General features: G+C 49.2%; 8 protein-coding genes across 8 annotated transcripts; 4 read left to right on the top strand and 4 right to left on the bottom strand.

Annotated features, from left to right (window-relative positions):
• Positions 1-157: 157 nt before the first annotated feature.
• On the bottom strand, positions 158-1,978 carry J7337_006181 (uncharacterized protein; the record flags this gene model as incomplete). The annotated part of the gene is made up of 1 exon (XM_044823845.1): positions 158-1,978. The coding sequence occupies one exon, from the start codon at positions 1,976-1,978 to the stop codon at positions 158-160; it is 1,821 nt and encodes a 606-aa protein (XP_044682336.1).
• Positions 1,979-2,685: 707 nt separating this feature from the next.
• Positions 2,686-4,414, top strand: J7337_006180 (uncharacterized protein; the record flags this gene model as incomplete). The annotated part of the gene is made up of 3 exons (XM_044823844.1): positions 2,686-3,166; positions 3,223-3,419; positions 3,545-4,414. The coding sequence occupies 3 exons, from the start codon at positions 2,686-2,688 to the stop codon at positions 4,412-4,414; spliced, it is 1,548 nt and encodes a 515-aa protein (XP_044682335.1).
• A 2,486-nt stretch (positions 4,415-6,900) lies between these two features.
• J7337_006179 (uncharacterized protein) lies at positions 6,901-8,010 on the top strand (the record flags this gene model as incomplete). Its single annotated transcript, XM_044823843.1, has 1 exon — positions 6,901-8,010. One exon carries the CDS (start codon positions 6,901-6,903, stop codon positions 8,008-8,010), a length of 1,110 nt encoding a protein of 369 aa, XP_044682334.1.
• A 708-nt stretch (positions 8,011-8,718) lies between these two features.
• J7337_006178 (uncharacterized protein) lies at positions 8,719-9,288 on the top strand (the record flags this gene model as incomplete). The annotated part of the gene is made up of 3 exons (XM_044823842.1): positions 8,719-8,859; positions 8,905-9,162; positions 9,208-9,288. The coding sequence occupies 3 exons, from the start codon at positions 8,719-8,721 to the stop codon at positions 9,286-9,288; spliced, it is 480 nt and encodes a 159-aa protein (XP_044682333.1).
• Positions 9,289-9,568: 280 nt separating this feature from the next.
• On the bottom strand, positions 9,569-10,670 carry J7337_006177 (uncharacterized protein; the record flags this gene model as incomplete). Its single annotated transcript, XM_044823841.1, has 2 exons — positions 9,569-9,885; positions 9,935-10,670. 2 exons carry the CDS (start codon positions 10,668-10,670, stop codon positions 9,569-9,571), a joined length of 1,053 nt encoding a protein of 350 aa, XP_044682332.1.
• A 1,196-nt stretch (positions 10,671-11,866) lies between these two features.
• J7337_006176 (uncharacterized protein) lies at positions 11,867-14,628 on the top strand (the record flags this gene model as incomplete). The annotated part of the gene is made up of 3 exons (XM_044823840.1): positions 11,867-11,958; positions 12,008-14,461; positions 14,517-14,628. 3 exons carry the CDS (start codon positions 11,867-11,869, stop codon positions 14,626-14,628), a joined length of 2,658 nt encoding a protein of 885 aa, XP_044682331.1.
• A 285-nt stretch (positions 14,629-14,913) lies between these two features.
• Positions 14,914-15,767, bottom strand: J7337_006175 (uncharacterized protein; the record flags this gene model as incomplete). The annotated part of the gene is made up of 2 exons (XM_044823839.1): positions 14,914-15,215; positions 15,347-15,767. The coding sequence occupies 2 exons, from the start codon at positions 15,765-15,767 to the stop codon at positions 14,914-14,916; spliced, it is 723 nt and encodes a 240-aa protein (XP_044682330.1).
• A 241-nt stretch (positions 15,768-16,008) lies between these two features.
• Positions 16,009-18,494, bottom strand: J7337_006174 (uncharacterized protein; the record flags this gene model as incomplete). Its single annotated transcript, XM_044823838.1, has 6 exons — positions 16,009-16,617; positions 16,668-16,801; positions 16,853-17,409; positions 17,457-17,811; positions 17,864-18,017; positions 18,066-18,494. 6 exons carry the CDS (start codon positions 18,492-18,494, stop codon positions 16,009-16,011), a joined length of 2,238 nt encoding a protein of 745 aa, XP_044682329.1.
• Between the last annotated feature and the right edge of the window lie 269 nt (positions 18,495-18,763).

The raw sequence follows: 18,763 nt of genomic DNA, 5'->3' as shown, positions 1-18,763 counted from the left end.
TAAGACCTGTGGCTGGGAGATCAAACCAAGAGAGAGAACCTAGAGTTTTCACTTCGTGGGGCGCACTCAATTCAGTGAGCTTAATGGTAATGGTCTACAAATGAATCTGACTGAGTTGCAGTTCTCCTGATTACCTATACCAAATATTCAGTAACGCCTATTCCAGCTCAAAGTTAACATAAACCCGACTCTCCCAGCCCGCAAGCATCGGCCGTCCCACTTTCAATCCGCCCGCAGTCTCCCTCGTATATGCCATCAACCTCACATCCTCATGCAAGCATCCCAAGACAGTAGGAACATCTGGGCCAAGTCTATCCTCTCGACTCATATTCAACACAACAACAGCCTTCCTCTTCTCACCCCGTCGTCCCTTAACAGGTACAACACTCTCTTTCACGTAACAAAACAGCGATTCATCTTCAGGATCTAGAAGTTTGAAAGAACCAAATACAAAGATATCTTGATATTCTTTTCGAAGGCGCAGCATGGCTTTGTAGAAACTGAGAATGGAGTTTGGGTCTTTGACCTGCTTGGCGACGTTGATATCGCGATAGTCATCGTGGACTCTCATCCATGGCTTCGCAGACGCGTCGGCAAAGCCAGCGTTGGGTGAATCGTCCCATTGGAAGGGAATACGCGAGTGATCACGCGCCATGATTTGAAGACCGTGAATGGTGTCTCTAACGCGCTTCTCGTCTCCTAACGCGACGGCTTCAGCGTAAAAGTTGCTGCTTTCGATATCCTTGTATTCTTCAATTCCCCATGACTTGGGCATGTTGGTCATGCCAATTTCTTGTCCTTGGTATAGGAATAAAGTGCCCGTGAGCGTTGTTTGCCAGATAGCTAAAGTCTTCGCTGACTTTAACCACCATTCTGGTGTTGACGCGTCACCGAAGCGATCCACTGCACGACCATTGTCGTGATTCTCGCAGAAAGCTGTCGCCCACGCGTCTGTACCCTCAATAAAGCTCTGCCACTTATACACAAACGCCTTGAGCTTCGATAACGGGAACGGTTCGTAAATATACTTGTCACCAAACCCATTGCCATTACCAAGTCTGATCATGGAGAACTCAAACACCATGTCCAACTCTTTCGCAGCGGCTGAGACATAGGGAATGACTTGTGAAGGATTAGGCGTGTTTGAAAGCTCACCCACTGAAACCGCATTATAAGGCCCAAGGACTTTCTCATACATTTCATGGATAAACTCATGAATGCGCGGTCCGTTGCACCACATTTCAGGCGCAGGCTGATGAGGCGACGAGGGATCCGTGATAGGCGCGTCGACAAAGTCTCGCCTCTTGGAGTATTTGTTAACGGTATCAATGCGAAACCCATCAACGCCGCGATCAAGCCAAAAGCGCATAGTATTTTCGTAAATCGCTTCTCGACACTCATCATTGTCCCAATTCAAATCAGGTTGATCAGGCGCATAAAGATGAAGATAGTATTCTTGCGTGTGCTCGTCCCAAGTCCACGTCGAGCACGCAAAATATCCCCTCCAGTTCGTAGGAGGATATCTCACGCCGTTCTCATCATACCGTGCTGGTTTCCAGATATACCAATCCCTCTTGGGATTATTCTTCGAAGATCTCGATTCTTTGAACCACTCGTGCTCTATCGACGTGTGGTTCACAACAAGGTCGAGAATAATCTTGAGACCTCGCGCATGACATTCTTTGACGAGAATATCGACATCTTCAACACTGCCGTAGGGTTCGTAGATTTTTTGATAGTCTGAGACGTCGTAGCCCATGTCTTTCTGGGGACTCTCGAAAATGGGAGATACCCATACGACGTCGATGCCAAGATCGCGCAGATAATCGAGCTTGGAGATGAGACCAGGTAAATCGCCCCAGCCGTCGTTGTTGGAGTCTTTGAAGCTGGCTGGGTAGACTTGATAGAAGGATGCGGCTTTCCACCAGGGCTGTTTACCTATGTATTGGTGTTCATCGTCCCAGATGATGGAGCCCATGATGGTTGGATGAAAGCAGAGGGAGAGAAGAGATGATGGTAAGATGGGGGTGATGGGCTTGGAATATTGTTGAGAGGGGAAGACGAGGTGTTTATTATTTACCCATCTTATCGGCCGACATCACCCCGTTACTTGTGGAGATCAAATCCTTTCTCTGATCAACGCCGCACGTAACGAACGGACTCTCCGCTCAAGCAATGCAGCGTAACATTCATCGCCGTCTCAGCCGAGGCTGCCTCTCACCCCGTCAATCTACCCTACGACGTCACCCAAAAATCCTTGCTCGTGTGTGACCAGCGGAGACTCCGCCTTTAGCGCTCCCACCATCGGAGTCGTTCCGCACTATTGATCTCTAGTCCCAAAACAACCAATTGTTACAAAGAAACAAATTCCGAAGAGTGGAAGCTCCGCTAGTGCTCGGAGTCTCCTGTGCAAAAGACTCGTGCCCCAATCCCATTTCTTGAAAATCACCCCACACACTCACTTCCCCCGTGCCCCAGGTTTCCCCATGCTTCATACCAGATGATGTACAGGTCCTGTTTCTGGGGAGTTTTTCTAAGTTAAGCTTGGGCGAAAAAAATCACCATCACCCGAGCTGTCGGGTTCAGGCGTAGCGAGCATTGGCTCCGCGAGTACATAAAGGACCGACTATCCTTCCTCTTTTCCCCCAGCATCTCCATTCCATCATCCCAACTCTCATCTTCACCATGGCTTCTTATCCCGAGAAGAGTATCGACGCTCAGCATGATGAGACCGTAAGCCCTGAGGCTCTCGCTTCAGAGGCCAAAGTCGCCGCCGAGGCTGAGCATCATATGACTCTCTGGCAAGCTATCAAGACGTATCCCAAGGCCATCGGCTGGTCTGTCCTTTTATCCACGACGCTCATCATGGAAGGCTATGATCTTGCTTTACTCGGCAACTTGTACGCTTCTCCTGTGTTTAATGAGAAGTTTGGCTCGTGGAATGCTGAGAAGGAGAAATATGCCGTTTCTCCTGCTTGGCAATCTGGTTTATCCAATGGTGCTCGTGCAGGCGAGATCATTGGTCTCATCATCGCGGGTTGGACGTCGGACAGGTACGGCTACAAGATGACGACCATCGGCTCCCTCGTCCTCATGATCGCGTTCGTCTTTGTTCTCTTCTTCGCTCCCAACATCAAGATTCTCGTGCTCGGAGAAGTCCTCTGCGGTAAGTCATCATATCATACCACTTACCCGTGCCATTCGCCAATGTAACGATGCAAGGTATCCCATGGGGCGCGTTCCAGAGCGTTACGCCTGCATATGCATCCGAAGTAGCACCGGTCGTTCTGCGACCTTACCTCACGACTTTTATCAACATGTGCTGGGTAATTGGCCAGTTCTTTGCCGCTGCTGTGAACAAAGGTTCTGTTGGGCGCGGTGATGAGTGGGCTTATCGCATTCCTTTTGGTGTGCAGTGGGTTTGGCCCGTGCCTATCCTGGCAGGTGTTATTTTTGCTCCCGAGTAAGTTTTGTCACATCGTCACATCATTAGAAGAGTGTTAGCTAATGGATTGATGGATCACCTTGGTGGTATGTTCGAAAGGGTAACCGAGCTGCGGCCAAGAAGTCGCTTTTGAGACTTACTTCGCCCCAACAACCCAACTTTAACGCCGACGAGACGATTGCTATGATTGAGCATACGAACGAGATGGAGAAGAACTTGAAGGAGGGAACGACATATAAAGACTGCTTCAAGGGTGTTGATCTTCGCCGAACTGAGATTGTTGTGGGTATCTGGCTTGTGCAGACTCTTGGTGGCCAGAACCTCATGGGTTACTTCTCATACTTCCTTACCCAAGCCGGTATGGATGCAAGCAACTCTTTCTCTCTGTCCATGGGCCAATACGCTCTTGGAATGGTTGGCACCATGGGTTCTTGGTTCTTGATGTCCAGGGTTGGTAGACGCACGATTCACTTCTCAGGTCTATGCTCTCAACTCCTCATCCTCATCATCGTCGGCTCCCTCTCCTTCTCCAAAGACAACTCCTCCGTCTGGGCTATTGGCGGCATGCTCATTCTCTTCACATTCGTCTACGACTTCACCGTTGGCCCCGTCACATACTCCCTCATCTCCGAGCTCTCGTCGACCCGACTCAAAGCCAAGACTATCGTAATGGCTCGCGCCGCCTACAATGCTAGCAACATCTTTGTCAACGTTATGACCAACTATCAGCTTTCATCGTCGGCGTGGAATTGGGGCGCTCGCACTGCCTACTTCTGGGCTGGAACTTGTCTCCTCTCTGCTATCTGGGTGTTCTTTAGACTTCCTGAACCCAAGGACCGTACTTATGCTGAGTTGGATGTTCTCTTTGAGAAGAAGGTTCCTGCGAGGAAGTTTGCCAAGACGCAGATCGACCCTTATTCACACTCCGCTACTTCTGAGAAGAAGCTCAACGAGAAGGAGTTGCATTAGGCATCCAAACAGTGTATCGTTGTTGATGGGATCTTAAAAAAAGAAAACAAGGTGTATGATAGTAATTTGGGTATATAGTTTTGAATAACTTGATGTACAGTTTGTTTATTATGAATTTACTCTCGATATTGGCGGACTACTGTGGGCCACGCTAGGCCCGGGACTCGGCAGTGCCTGTTGTATGTGCTTTTCTAGAAGCGGCTCATAAGTGGATGCACCTCCCGGCAGTTTGGTTATGAGGTTCCGGATATATAGTAGATCGTCCTCAGGTGACGTGCCCATCGCTAGACCTTGGGGACTTGAGGGCGTGACTGGTACACGAGCGAGAACGTCTACAACCGCCGATACAATGTCGTAAAGCTTCTCTGTTACTCCAATGCCGTGAATCTTTATGCTGTCGATAGAAAGATCCCTCGTTGAGAGTGTGAGATCTTTGGCAACGACTAGAGGGTATTGATAAGTGAGACTATGCTGATGTGCATTTTCACTCAGATGTCCCAATCGCAGGCGTAATTTCCATACAATCATCCGCAACCACAGCTGCGTTATCCTCAGATTCGCCTTCTGCGTCTCATGAAGCTGCAAGTCAGGCTTTATAGCCGTATTAACAGCCGTCTCCACGAAATCCAACGACGAAAGAGGCGGTGAGATTGCAAAACGCTCCTGATTCAACAGCGCAACAAACGACGTATCAATGGGTCTGAATAGCGCCGAAAGACTCCAGAAGCCAGAGAGCGAAGGATCGTTGAGGTCGATTTCTGGGGCCTCGTCGGTTATTTGTAATGTGATGGGGCGGCGATATCGGATGGCGTGAGATCGCTCCGATACGACAAGGACCCAGAATAGTCGGTGTGCTAACGCCTTTGCGGAATGGTCCATGTCCTCCAGACGCAAGAGGCAGAATAGGGTTGTTGCTTCGCGCAGGAAGAGAAATGTTTGGCTGTGGTGCGAGAGACGTGCTTGGCAGGCGTAGAGGAAGAATGCGAGGAGGCATTGGTTGAGGGTTGGTTTCATTGTGCGCGGGGTGGATTGATGGACCGTGACGACTTGGTCGACGATCATTGAACCGTATGTCGCGTTATTCTCAGCGATGATGCCTTGCGACAGTAAATTCTCCGGTTCTTCTGTTTGGAGTAGTACCTGTGCGCACATGGCGACAAGCACAGAGTAAGCCTCAAGTCTCCATTCAGGCGTCGCCGATGAAGACGCCGATCTCAGGAGCACGACATAATCGCGAGTCAGAATAGGAATAGTAGGGTACAGCCGAGCAAAGAAACGCTCGACACAATGGTCGAGGACTTGAGCTGGTACAAGCCCAATAAGACGATGCAGCGCGTCAACAGGTGCATTAGACGGTATAGAGTAGTGGCCGTGGATGGGCTGGAGAATACTCGGAGCGCCGGACTGTCCAATGCAGCGATCTGCTAGACCTGCATCCACACATCGCCTGCAGGGCCGATACTCGTTGCAGCCCCGGCGGAGCGTCTTGCAGCGCTGACAGGCTCTAGGTACCTGCGTCCGCTTGGCGGGAGGGACATCATCGCCAGGCATAGATAAGACACATCTACTGTGCGTATCTACAGTACTGAGTAAGTAGGTTGGTAAGGTATGGGTATCCGTACAGTGGGAGAGATAAAGGATGCGATAATCGCGCACGTGCGTGGGTCGATGGGGTTTACTTCCGCAACGGGAGTAAGTTTCCTTAGGTTTGGGATGAGGTAACGAAAAGATAAGAAAAAATAATTAACGAAAATTCCCGCATGAGATAGGGATGTAACTTGGTTGTACAAGGGGACGAAGAGAGAGCGACTGAGTCAAGAACCAACAAAGAAAAGAGAGAAAGTGGATTTTGAGTTCGTGGGGATTGGAGAGGCTGGTTTGCTTTAACTCGGTAACTGCTACACCCCGCTTACAAACTATGCCTAAAGGGGCCGTTACATGTCGTCTATCACTTGGCAAAAGCATGACAATTTAGTAAATATCTTTAACTCAACCCAATCTATTGGTATTCTCATAGAGTCTATCTATTCTAAATGTAGAAATAATTGCCATGAGATCACGCCAATTACTGGCAGTGACTGACTCCCCCGCATCTTCATCGGCATGTCAGCATAATAGGCCGAACGATAATAATCCAGACTAGAATCTTGGCAGAAACCCGTAATCCCTAGCCGATCACCTATAGCCGTACGTAATTAGGGCGTACGGCGAGAACCTTCTACTAGCTCCCTCACCTTACTTGCTCTTGGCTATCTTACTATCCTCGAACTAGAGAGCCGATCCGACGGGACCTGTTAACTAATGATAAGGTAACACGGTGGGTTGCACGCATATCCTCGGTCAGGATAAGCGATCACGGCCAACATACCAAGACATCACGACTATAAAAGATGTCCAAATTCCCCTTCATCATGTCCTTCTTTCTCTGTTCTCAGGCAGTTGTCTTACATAGTACAAGGTTGATAGTCTTGTCCTGACCACCCAATATGTCGCCCTCTCTTCAATCCCTGCTCGCCCTCACAACCCTTGTAGGCTCGGCCCTCGCTTCGCCTCTCCCCGAGATACCCCAGCTCCTCACTCGCGCAGTCAGCGACTTTGAGTGCTACAACGCCAGCCTTCCCAACATCACCATCTACGCCACCGGCGGCACAATCGCCGGCTCAGCTGCGTCTTCTGATCAGACTACGGGCTACAAGGCTGGTGCGTTGGGTATCAAGACTTTGATCGACGCTGTTCCCCAATTATGTAACGTCTCCAATGTTCGGGGAGTGCAGATCGCCAACGTTGATAGTGGAGACATCAACTCTACTATTCTGACTACTTTGGCGCATCGCATTCAGGATGATCTTGATAGCGAGCATATGCAGGGTGTTGTTGTTACTCATGGCACTGATACCCTCGAGGAGTCGTCTTTCTTCTTGGATTTGACTGTCAAGAGTGAAAAGCCTGTTGTTCTGGTTGGCTCTATGCGACCTGCTACAGCTCTCTCTGCTGATGGTCCTCTCAACCTCCTCTCTGCCGTTAGACTCGCTAGCAGCAAGAGCGCTATGGACCGTGGAGCCATGATCGTTCTCAATGATAAGATTGCTTCTGCGCGATATACCATCAAGACCAACGCCAACTCTCTCGACACCTTCAAGGCCGAAGATCAAGGCTATCTCGGCTCGTTCGAGAACGTCGAGCCTATCTTCTGGTACCCCGCCACTCGACCTCTGGGCCATCACTACTTCAACATCAGCACCAGCTCCACCAAGGCTGCTCTTCCTCAAGTCGACGTGCTGTACGGTCATCAAGAGGCCGATCCCAAGCTTTTCCGAGAAGCTATTGAGAACGGTGCTGAGGGTATCGTTCTCGCTGGTCTTGGCGCTGGAGGTTGGCCTGATAAGGCCGTTGAGGAGATCAAGAAGGTTCTCAACGAGACTGAGGTTCCTGTCGTCGTTAGCCGACGCACTGCCTGGGGATACGTTGATGAGCGACCTTTTGGTATTGGAGCTGGATACTTGAATCCTTCCAAGGCTAGAATTCAGCTCCAGCTTGCTTTGGAGAAGAAGCTGTCTATTGAGGAGATCAAGGACATTTTTGAGTATGCTTCTTAGATGATGAGCGAATTTGTATGACTTCATGATGTATATATGAACTAGATTAGCATTCTCAAGAGAACATGATATTCAACACACTATTTGGGCGAGTGGAGATCAAGTATTTCAATTCTGTTGACTAATTTGTTTTGCCGGCTACTAACATGTGATTGAGGTGAAATTGATTTAAGCATAAAAACAAGCTTAAATTAACGAGCAGCCGGTCAATGAAGATTATAAAGCTTAGAAAGAGTCCAAACAGAAGTCTGACAGCAATCCAACAAATAAAAACGATACGATCCGAAGTCGGAAGCAGTAAACAGTCAATTTCAGGGTAGGTAAAGTGAATGTTGGTTAAGAATTTCTACATGACAAGTGGAACGATTGATCAGATAGTAGATAAGCTTTAAATAAAACGACATAGACTAGGTAGCTGCACGTATTTATGTTCATTTCCAGACAGGCCCTACAAAGTCGTTCGCATAATTCTCGACACTACCTACAGTCCGCGATAAAGTCCTACCTAGCATGGCGCGTGCGCTGTAGGACTCACTGAGCCTGTCAGCAATTTTAGTGGCTGCTCCCTGGCTCTGACTAATCGCTGTCGTAGCGGTCTAGGGCACGTTCAGGCACATGGGATTCAGGACGTCAGCCTGCCGCTTTTCTACAACTTCAGCCAATCCATCTCAGAACAAGACACACAGGATAAAAATAAAAGACTTCAATATGTCATCTGGATCAACAAAGCGCCAGACCATCAATATCCCCGGAACGACGGATCAGCCCAAAACAGAGCCAGACTATCTTCTCGATGTCCGCAGCACAGAAGCGTTGTCCAAACTCCAGGAAGGTGACCTGTTGAAGATGGTAAGACGATCTCACTTCCTCAGATTCTGGCTTACCAAGAACTAGGTAGTTGATCACGAGGAGGACAGCATCGAGTTCGAGGATCACGTCAAGCACGTAGCACCTGAAAATCTTGCCGAGTACTTTAACGCCCCCAGGATAAAGAAGTTTGCCTTTTATCGTCACCCTGGATCGGGTGCTGTCGTCTTGATCTGGACACGTTTCCCTGCCACGGCTTCCACCAAGAATGCACGTGTTCAGCATCGGCTGAGGAGGGATTTGATCTGGTATGCTGAGAAAGCGGACATTAAGAATGTGGCTACGGTGAGTCTTGTGTTTTGCGTGGTGAGTTTGGCTAATGATTTGCAGCTTGAAGTGCAATCGCAGAAGGATGTCACTGTCGAACGATTGATTGAGGCGGTTGATTCATTGACGGCAAACAAAGGATGAGAAAATATGGTCAACAATGTAGATATATTTATTGTAGCCCTCTAAATACCCATTACTCATAGAATACTACTCATCATTCTACGCGTATTGTTGAACCGCGGGCTAGGCGAGTATGAGCATCTTATCCATAGATGTAGAGCGATTCACTGTGTAGAAAGGATCTGTCCGAAATAGTCAAAGTGTGAAGATCACCAGTATGAGGTATATAGAAAATCTAAACGTCCTAACTATCGTCACCCAAGATATTAATGTCCCCGTCGTTCATTCAATGACCTGACAATCATGTCGCTCCGCTAAAAGCGGTCTCAAACTCAGCAGGAGTGTAGCGTCCTTCACTCTCACTGCACATAGCCTTGGCAATGACCTTCAGCAGACCATCATTACCGTTGAAAACGTCATAATTTCTCCCCCAGAGGATCTCCTCAGTCTTATCAGCCGTGACACGCTCGTAGCTAGTGCTGGGAGGCTCAATGAGATCCTTCCACAACTGGAATCGGTCATCAGAGTTTCGTAGGTCAGGAACAGACATGACGAGGAAACTCATGGCCAGAGAGAAAGTGTCCGCCTTGGTAGTGTAGTCTCTGCCAATGATGATTTCTGCAGAAATGTTAGGATGCGATTGAACTAGAGGAACTGAATATCCTACCTGGAGCAGTGTATGAAGGAGTGCCAACGTCCATCTGAACAGTTGTACCAATGTCTCGCGACTGATCAAAGTCCATGAGTTTAATGGTATCTCCATCCTTGAGAAAGTTCTCGGGCTTGAGATCGCGATGAATAATACCCGCGGCGGAGACAGCAGCAACGGCAGCGAGCATCTGCTTGAAGGCACCGTTCACATCAGTCAGGCTGCCGAGGTTATCAGCCACAGAGCCCTCCTGAACATAAGGCATGATGGCGAAACCATAGTCCTTCACGCCTCCCTTGCCGTAAACAATATGGTTGATGGGAAGAATATTAGGATGGTCAAGGGCCTTCTGCAGACGAGCGCCGTACATGATGGCGTTGCCATCACCAGACTTGATACCACTGCGCTTACTAACAACAGTCTGCTGCTGCGGCTGGTTATCAGAGTCGGTCCAGGTCAAGGTAGCTTTGTCGATGATGACAGTCAAGCTGTTAGCGACGAGGCTGTCCTTGGTGAGCGTGTAGCACTCCCAGGTCAACTTTTTGTCAGAGTTAACCCACTCGCCCATGGTGAGATCATCCATGCCGGGGACGTCAAAGACGGGGATAGAAGCTGTGATGTCCTCCCATCTTCGGAAAAGAGCCCAATTAGAAATAAAATCAGGGAAACTACCTTCACCAGAAGCAGCGCTGGCGTTGGTAATGAACGAGAGTAAAGCCCCGAGGGCAAAAGTGAAGCGACTTGAGAAAAGCATTGTCGCGGAAGAGAATGACTATCCAAAAGAGTGTAGGAAGAATACCAACGACTTAGCGATGCTGGGGAATAGCTGGGTAGTGCATTTATTTAACAGGCTGTTCAGGACTTTGGTAGTGGACTTGCAAGATGCCGAGTTTTCGGAGGATGCATGCTGAATCCTTGGCGTAATCTGTTTAATTAGTTCATCTCAATTTCATTGTGCTTGAAACAGGAGCGATTATGGAGATGCTTGTGCTGACATGTTCCACCACCGATGAAACAAGGCTGAGCTGACTGTGTGTGAGTGGGGTTATAGCGTGTTGATGACTCGTGAGCCGAAAGTCCAGGCGGTTTACTGAGACATTTTGCGGGAGGCTTGAATGGTGAGACGAGGATCCAGATCTTCCCGTGTTTGCCATGTCTAGAGGATCAAAGTTGGGGTCTGGATGAGATTTTAGTTGAAACGTGCTGAAATTGGGGGCTGAGCTTTTGCACGTTCCGCAGAGGGTCTTGAGCGTCGAGATGGTGAATCATAGACGATGGCATTGGGTAGAATGGGGATGAGGCTTAGCGATTGTATTGCGATCGGCTATCTGACTTGCTTTTGACATGCACTGAATCCTATTGCGACGATGACATATTGATCAAATCCAACGCATGAAATAAATGAATCTATAATAAACAATATCGCAAGGTAGATCTTATTCACACCGCGATCATACCAATCAGAGCAAGCCATTCTGCAACTCCCCTGCTTGGTTACCCAGTGCAGTAAGATCAGCCCTAGAATACAATTGGGGTCACCCACTAACGGCCCCCGATAAGCGCACGGGATGGAGCCTTACAGCCCTGTAACAGGATTCCGAAGGATGGAGATTAAGGAGTCCCAAAATGAACCATCTCACTCTGCGTCGTAACACTCTCGGCAGATGCACAGTCCATTCTGCATCTGGCGTTAAATTTCGATGCGCTAATGTTAACAGCGTGTTTTGCTGAGATCCTTCGGAAGTTTCTTCTGAAGGATCGGGCCTGTAATTTAGAATTATGGGGATGGCTTACAATCCATGTAAGTCAGCCTGTTAATGCTGAGGCTTGTCTGTAAATACGTCCTTTGTTGGACTTGACTTTACTTATAGTCTTTTGTTTCCTACAGACACTCTTTTTTGCATTGTTCTAGTATCGCAAACCTTGGTTGGGCTAGCTTCTTCATTCGTTATGTTGCGCCCTACAGACTCTCCCATGCCAATTGGCGTTGGTTTCCTTCTTTTGTCTTTCGGAGCCAAGTTTGCTTCTGCCGTTCCTTACCAGTGAGTCAGATGCAGTTGAAAGTGAGTTGGCTGAGCTAATTCATCATAGAATTTACCAGCTTAATGAGCGAGACATCAACACTGATACCACTACAACTGATACCTTCGTTTCTACAACCACCAGTGCCGTCGCGCCCATTGACGTCTTTCCTACTACAAGCTCAGATGTTGTTGTGATCAACACTGAGACTTCAACCAACAATGACGCTGTTGTCGTTGACACAACTACCGGTGCTCCTCCTGTGATTGACACTCCTACCGCTATTGGCCAGATTGTTGGCACCACGAGCGCTGAGATTGCGCCTGTTGGTACCGAGACATCAGCTATTGTGGATGTGTTGAGCAGCACTGATGCTCCGGTCGTGAACCCTATTCCTACTACAACTGAGGATCAAACTACATCGAACTGGATCCCTCCCGCTGGTACGGAGACCGATGTCGTTGGCACTCCTGGTGCTAGCACTGATGTCCCCCCTCCTGTTGGTACTGAGACTGCTACTACCAATAATGCTGTTGAGTCAATTGGCACGACTACCAACACTGATCTTCCTCCTGTTGGAACAGAGACTACGAGCGACGTCCCTGCTCCTGTTGCCGACACCACCACAAACTCTGCTGCTCCACTTGGGACTGAGACTACCAGCAGCGCAATTGATCCTGTCGACACGACCACTGATCTTCCTGCCCCTGGTCCTGAGACCACCACCACCCAAGCTCAGGTACCCGTCGATACAACTACCTCCACTGCCATCCCTCCTCCCAACACAGACACCAGCGCAGAGGCGCCCCCTCCCGAAACCACAACCGACAACGTGGAGCCTCCTAGCACAACCGCTTCCGTCAACAACATCCCCAGCACCACTGAGAAGGCCTCTGAGCCCAGCGACAAGCCCAGCGATGCCCCCTCAGCACCCGTCACTGCTCCTCCCCAAGAAGCCACTGCTGCTGCTTCTCAGGCTCAGGTCACTGCCTCAGAGTACAACTCCAAGGTCGACGACATCATCCCGATCATCGTCGCTTGGACCAATAATCCTGATGGTCTCAAGACGGATACATTGAACAAGGTCAACAACTTGATCGATGGTGTCAAGGGCGCTATCAAGGACCTTGGTGGTAATGAGTCTGGTGGCTGCCCTGGTAAGCGACGTCGTGGACTTCTCGACATTGTCTCCAACGTCATCAACACCCTTTCTTGCGTTGTCTCCAACTTGGAGGATGTTACTGGCAAGATCACTGGTGGTATAGTCGAAGGTGTTACTCCCATCGTTAGCACTCTCACCAACAACAGCAACGATCTTAAAGATCAGAGTGAGGAGGAGGATGACGATGATGATCAGTCCAAGACTGAGAAGCAGGAGTCCAAGACTGAAGAAGAAGAGTCCAAGACTGAGGAGACCAAGACTGAGGCTAGCACTACCGAGAAGCCTACGTCTACCGAGGCTGAGACTACGACTTCTGCCGAGACGACGGAGACTACTGGGTCTTGCAAGATGAGGGAGACTACCAGCATCCCTGCTGCTTGGGACACCCAGCCCAAGACTTCGATTGCTTTACCTCCCACGAGTGGCGATGGCGCTACTGGTAGTGACACCTCTGCTGGAGTATCTGAGACTGGTACTTCTGCCGTACCAACTTCGACTGAAGCTGCTGATGTGACTACATCCAAGCAAGGTCCTGAGTCTACAACCGTACCTGAGACATCTGTCCAAGAGACATCTACCAAGCCTATTGATGAGACCAGCACCGCTGATCAAACCGCCAAGACGGAAGAGACCACCAGGGCTGATGAGACTGACACTTCAGCCCCCACCACCACAACACCCAGCACATTCATCACGACAACCCGTCCCTCCGACCAAACCACCAACACCATCACTTCCGAGGACATCACCACCGCCCCAGGACGCACATACTACCCCTGCGGCATCTATGGCGGTCCCCGCGTTACATCAGCGTACTGCCAATGCTCCACCACCGTCTCGGGCAAGCAGTACATCGCGACAGCTACACTCATCGACAACAAGTGTGAAGCGTATACCGAGTATCCCTCCAAGGTCGATCCCGCCACCGAAGCTCCCCCTCCTACGCAAGCACCCATCAACGAGCCTCTCACCAAGACCATTGATGGAACTGTCCTCGCCTGGACAGCCTATACTCTTGCGTATGGACAGGTGTATAAGGATGTAACAGCCACTTTCTCCAATGGTATCGGCGAGGTCAAGACCATCACTACACCAGTTCCTACACAGACTCACGTCGACAATGATGGTTCTGGTCAGTGCGGTACAAGCGATGGACTCTCCAAGTCTGGTCTCGGCGATGCATGTGACCGCGCCATTGGTGAATTCGACGACGATACTATCTACACTGGCTACACTACGCGCTACAGCCGGTCCAAGAAGGGTCTTCTGATGGTCATGTCTATGGGTCAGGCTGCTTGTATTGCCAAGTTTAGCTGTGATGACTATGGTATTGGTATGAGCGGTAAGCTCATCAAGGAAGCGTAAGTCCCCTTCCCTAGTTGTTGAGTATGAATTGGTTACTAACTTTGAATGCAGACGTGAGAATGCTAAGAACAACGACAACATTTGGATGTGTGGACACATTGAGTTGTCGAACTCTTGTAAAGTTGTTATGGATTATTGCACGAACTGTAACAATGAGGGTTAAGTGTTTGGGTGGGAACTTGCGATGAGTTATGGAGGTGGAAGTACTCCTGTCAATTGGCTTTCATTTAGATAATTTCAAATACTCTTCATTTTTCTGTGACCTCAATCATCAACAACGCGTGTAGTATTCAACGGTAGAAATGGTGTAGTCCGGCTCAATGCCGTAGGTGGAAGCGGCGATACCTAAAGAGCCATACACCTTGTCCCTTGGATCTTTGGCTTTCAACCATCGAAGAAACCGAAGCAGCTTTCCAAGCTCCATCTTCGCACTAACATTGGGATGTGTTCACATCCTGGCCATGTATAGTGTGCCATTAGGATCGTCAACTAAGTCTCTAAAACTCAGTAGATCATCATCATCACCAGCGTCAAAGGCGTCCTTGACTGCGTGCATAAGATCATCAGCGCATGCACGTCGGGCCTCTGATGCTGGAGCAGATAAGTGGCCGCACATGATGATTGCACTGGGAGCTAGAACCATCTCCTGAACGGTCCATGTCCTTGTCCACCAAGGTCTTGTCAATACAGCAATTGCGCCCTTTTTGGCCTCGTTAGGTCTAACGAAGTCATTTTTGATCTCATCCGGGACTTTGGATGACATTTTGTCCTCATTTTGATGCCAGTGATTAGCATCAAATACATTCATCTCGAAGCATATTCTCTCTTTTTTGCTTAACTGAGGGTCGGGAAGATTTGGAATGGTTTGCAGCATTTCGAACAAGTGGTTGACTCCATCAGAGGGGGGTCGGGACCTAGCCAGATAACTACCCTTTCCGATTTGGTATATATGTCTTTCATAAGTTTGACCTGAGATTGGCGCTCCTCCAGATCATTCTGGTTGATGCAAATGGCGTCGATCCATAGTGTCCGCTCAGTATGGTCGTTCCTCAAGTGCTGCAGTCCGGAGAACAAACTTTCCGTGACTTGAAATGCCTCATTGTTGCATTTTGTCCCCTGAAGCAGAGTATTGTCGCCCCAGCAGTACGAAAGTGCTTCATACACTGGGTTTTCTTCGAATGCGACAACCTCAAGTCGACACGCAATCGGATTGGTGCTTTCTTTTGCTGGAAGTAGATGCAGGAGACGGATTTGCGTTGGGCCGAGTGCGCCTCCTGTCCCCATGCTATCATATGAAAACATGGCGACAGGCTGATAGTAGGTCTTCGGGACGAGATCTTACTGGAACGCTTGGGCGGGCAGTGTTGGAAACCTTTGGGCTGACGATAGCTAGAATCAGGCCAGGTAGTATTTGGCGCTGCCTAATCCCTCACCTTTTATGTCAGGATCGAATTTGACATAAGAGGTCAACCTAAGGGTATTCCTTCTTTGGGCAATGTACAGAGATAATGAGATTTCCAATTTATTATTTGATGGCTGCTGCTTAAACAGATACCTCTGAAACGGCATCCACAGGAACTTCATGCACCTGAACCTGAACCTTCTTCTCCGACTTCGCAACCTGCTGTGGCTTTGAGGTAGCAACACCGCCCAGGAAAGTATTGTCAAGAACATCGTTAGAAAAAGTCCTCTTGATATCCCCAAGCGTCCAACCATGCTTTTTACCAATAGCAGCCATCAGCGCCTGAAACTCTGCAATCTCCTCCTTATAATCCTCCTTAACCAACTTCTCAATCCAAGGCTTACCACCAACCTTGTACATATACCATTCCTTAGCCCAATGAGGCTTCACCACCACAGGCTTGCCATCGTTCGTCTTGTAGCTCGTCCACTTGTCGAGGACCTGTTGCGCATAGGGGACCCAGATGTCGGATACAGCCTCTAGCGTTAGAATGCCGATGGCGCATGTTCCAAGCTTGTTGCCGCGCTGTGGGGCGAGGGTGACTTCGCTGGATCCCATTATGCGCATCTCCATGGGCATGCGCATAGGGGATGTTTTGGCGTTGGCGTAGCATGTCTTTATGACGTCCCACCAAGCGCGTCTCACGTTGGTGTAGTCTCGCTCATTAGGCTTGCCCTTCTTTGAGTCGAGCTAATAGTCACATTAGTTATTAGATCGATACTAAAGATCGAAAGACTTACGGCCATCTCAACTTCCAGGTTTCGGACCCGAATGTTCTGAACGCCCCGCTGGAAATGGAGAGCATTAGGCAGCAGGGTTCTGATGCTTTTGTTGGTTCCTTTGACATCGTCAAAGTTCTTCACGGCGAGCCAAGCTTTTGCGTCGTGTTAGCCTTTTATCTCCGAATCAGATGATCCAAACCTACAAAGGAGCGAGGTCTGCGTCTGAGGCGCAACTTGCAAAGCATGGATATGCTTGCCAATCTCTTGCGCCATATTCATAATCGCGGTGCTAGCAACCTGGTACAAAGTCTTTGCATTACTGGGGTAGTTAACCACGTTCTTGGTGTCAGTATCAGTCTTCCAGGTGTTAACCCAGACCTGCTGCGAGTAAGGAAACCAAAACCACTCTGCATAAAAATCCTCATTTGCACGACGCTCAAACTCACGAACCGCATCGTCCTTTTGAGCCTGTGTGCGCTTTTGGCGAAGGGCAGCAGGGATATCTGAGTCCTTCATCTCGGGCGGCGGGGGAATAGCGTCGATAACGTCGAGTTTAACGGGACGCATGACCGCGGTGCACATGGCGTCGCATTCGAACGTGATGTAGGTGACGACGCCGAGAAGACCGAAACAGCCACTTGCGGCTTTGAGCAGCGTGGGGTCGGACATGTTGACGAAGCGTTCTTGGCCGTTGACGTCGATGTAGTCGATGCGTCGGACAAGGTCACTCAAGGTTGGGTTATTGATGCCCGCGCCGTGACTACGAGCGTTAGTTTCGCGAGTGAAAACCTTTTTTTGAGAACCCACCAGATTGTAGCATTGCTACCGCCAAAAGTAATCTCGACCTCAATAATGTTCATAGGCAAAGTGACATTTCCCGTGTCAATGCACCACCGACGGAACTTTTCATTCGTAGTCGCTGTTCCGACCTGGACATACTTCCTGCCATTCTTCAGAGCCGGAGCTCCTACAAATTTGGGATCAGTGATTACGTTGATCGCGTTGAGTTCCGTGTCCTTTGGCTGAAAGAGGTTGGTTGGAACAGAAGTGAGATTAGGCAGCCTGCTTGCGTTGGTCTCTGTCAAGGTAGAGATCAAGACATCGCCATTAGTAGACTGGCCAGTCTTGTTGCTCCTCCCGAAAACGGGAGCCCATGAGTGTCCTGGATACGATCAGTTGAGAGAGCGCTGGGTATGATAGGAACAGAAGCTTACGGAAACCGGCAACGCGAATGCCCTTGTTCTTGGCGACAGCGTCACGAACAATCTCGATGATCTCGGCGACAGTTTCGGGGTAATACGTGACAGTAGGCGTATTCTTGACTGTGCGTCCCCAATTCTGAAACGTCAAGTCCTTGGTTTCCTTGCCCTGTGATTGTTAGACGTAGAGCGGACAACCATGGAGGAGAATAAGGACCTTGGTTTTAGTAGGAGGAGTCACCTGCTGTGCCATCATAGAGAAGGCCTGAAGATGAGAGCTAGTACTTGAAGCCCCAAGCTCTAACGGTGCAACCTCCTTGATAGCTTTTCCAGCTTCATCAGCAGTCTTATCACCTTCGATGAAAGCCTCAAGAACTTTGCGCATTTCACTGGGTAATTGGTTCATAACACCATTGTATACCTGCTCATGCTTGGAATCCTTAAAGACTCGTAGAATTCTTTGATGGAACTCTTCCTTGGTGACATCAACATCGGTATTATACCAATCATCGATGAGTTCGGGGAGATGTGGCAACTCATCAGAGCCCAAGTCAGATTTGGGATCTCTGACGAGATCACCGAGGTGCTCGATCTTCTCTTGCAATGTCCTTTCGGACGGTGGAGGAGTCTGCGTGGTTGTTGCCATGGTGACTGTAATTACTCCAGCCAATTGTGGAATGATTCAAGGTGGTCTTCTGGCTGTTGAGCACAGCAGGTGAGCAGGGCAGACAATATTTATATCCATGGCCCATTCTACCATTGACTATTGACAATTTCTCTCTTTTTCAGCTTGATTATTCTAGCACAACGATGGGTTAGCCTCAAATGTGGGCCAAATCAATAGCGGCGAAAGGCCCAGGCCTAGACGTGCGGGGATGAGGATCTGATAGGAACATGTACGAAAATCAGAAATGT

This window comes from Fusarium musae, chromosome 4 (assembly GCF_019915245.1).
Source record: "Fusarium musae strain F31 chromosome 4, whole genome shotgun sequence".
In the NCBI taxonomy this organism is placed as follows: domain Eukaryota; kingdom Fungi; phylum Ascomycota; class Sordariomycetes; order Hypocreales; family Nectriaceae; genus Fusarium; species Fusarium musae.
This window is presented reverse-complemented; position numbering and strand designations above follow the sequence as displayed.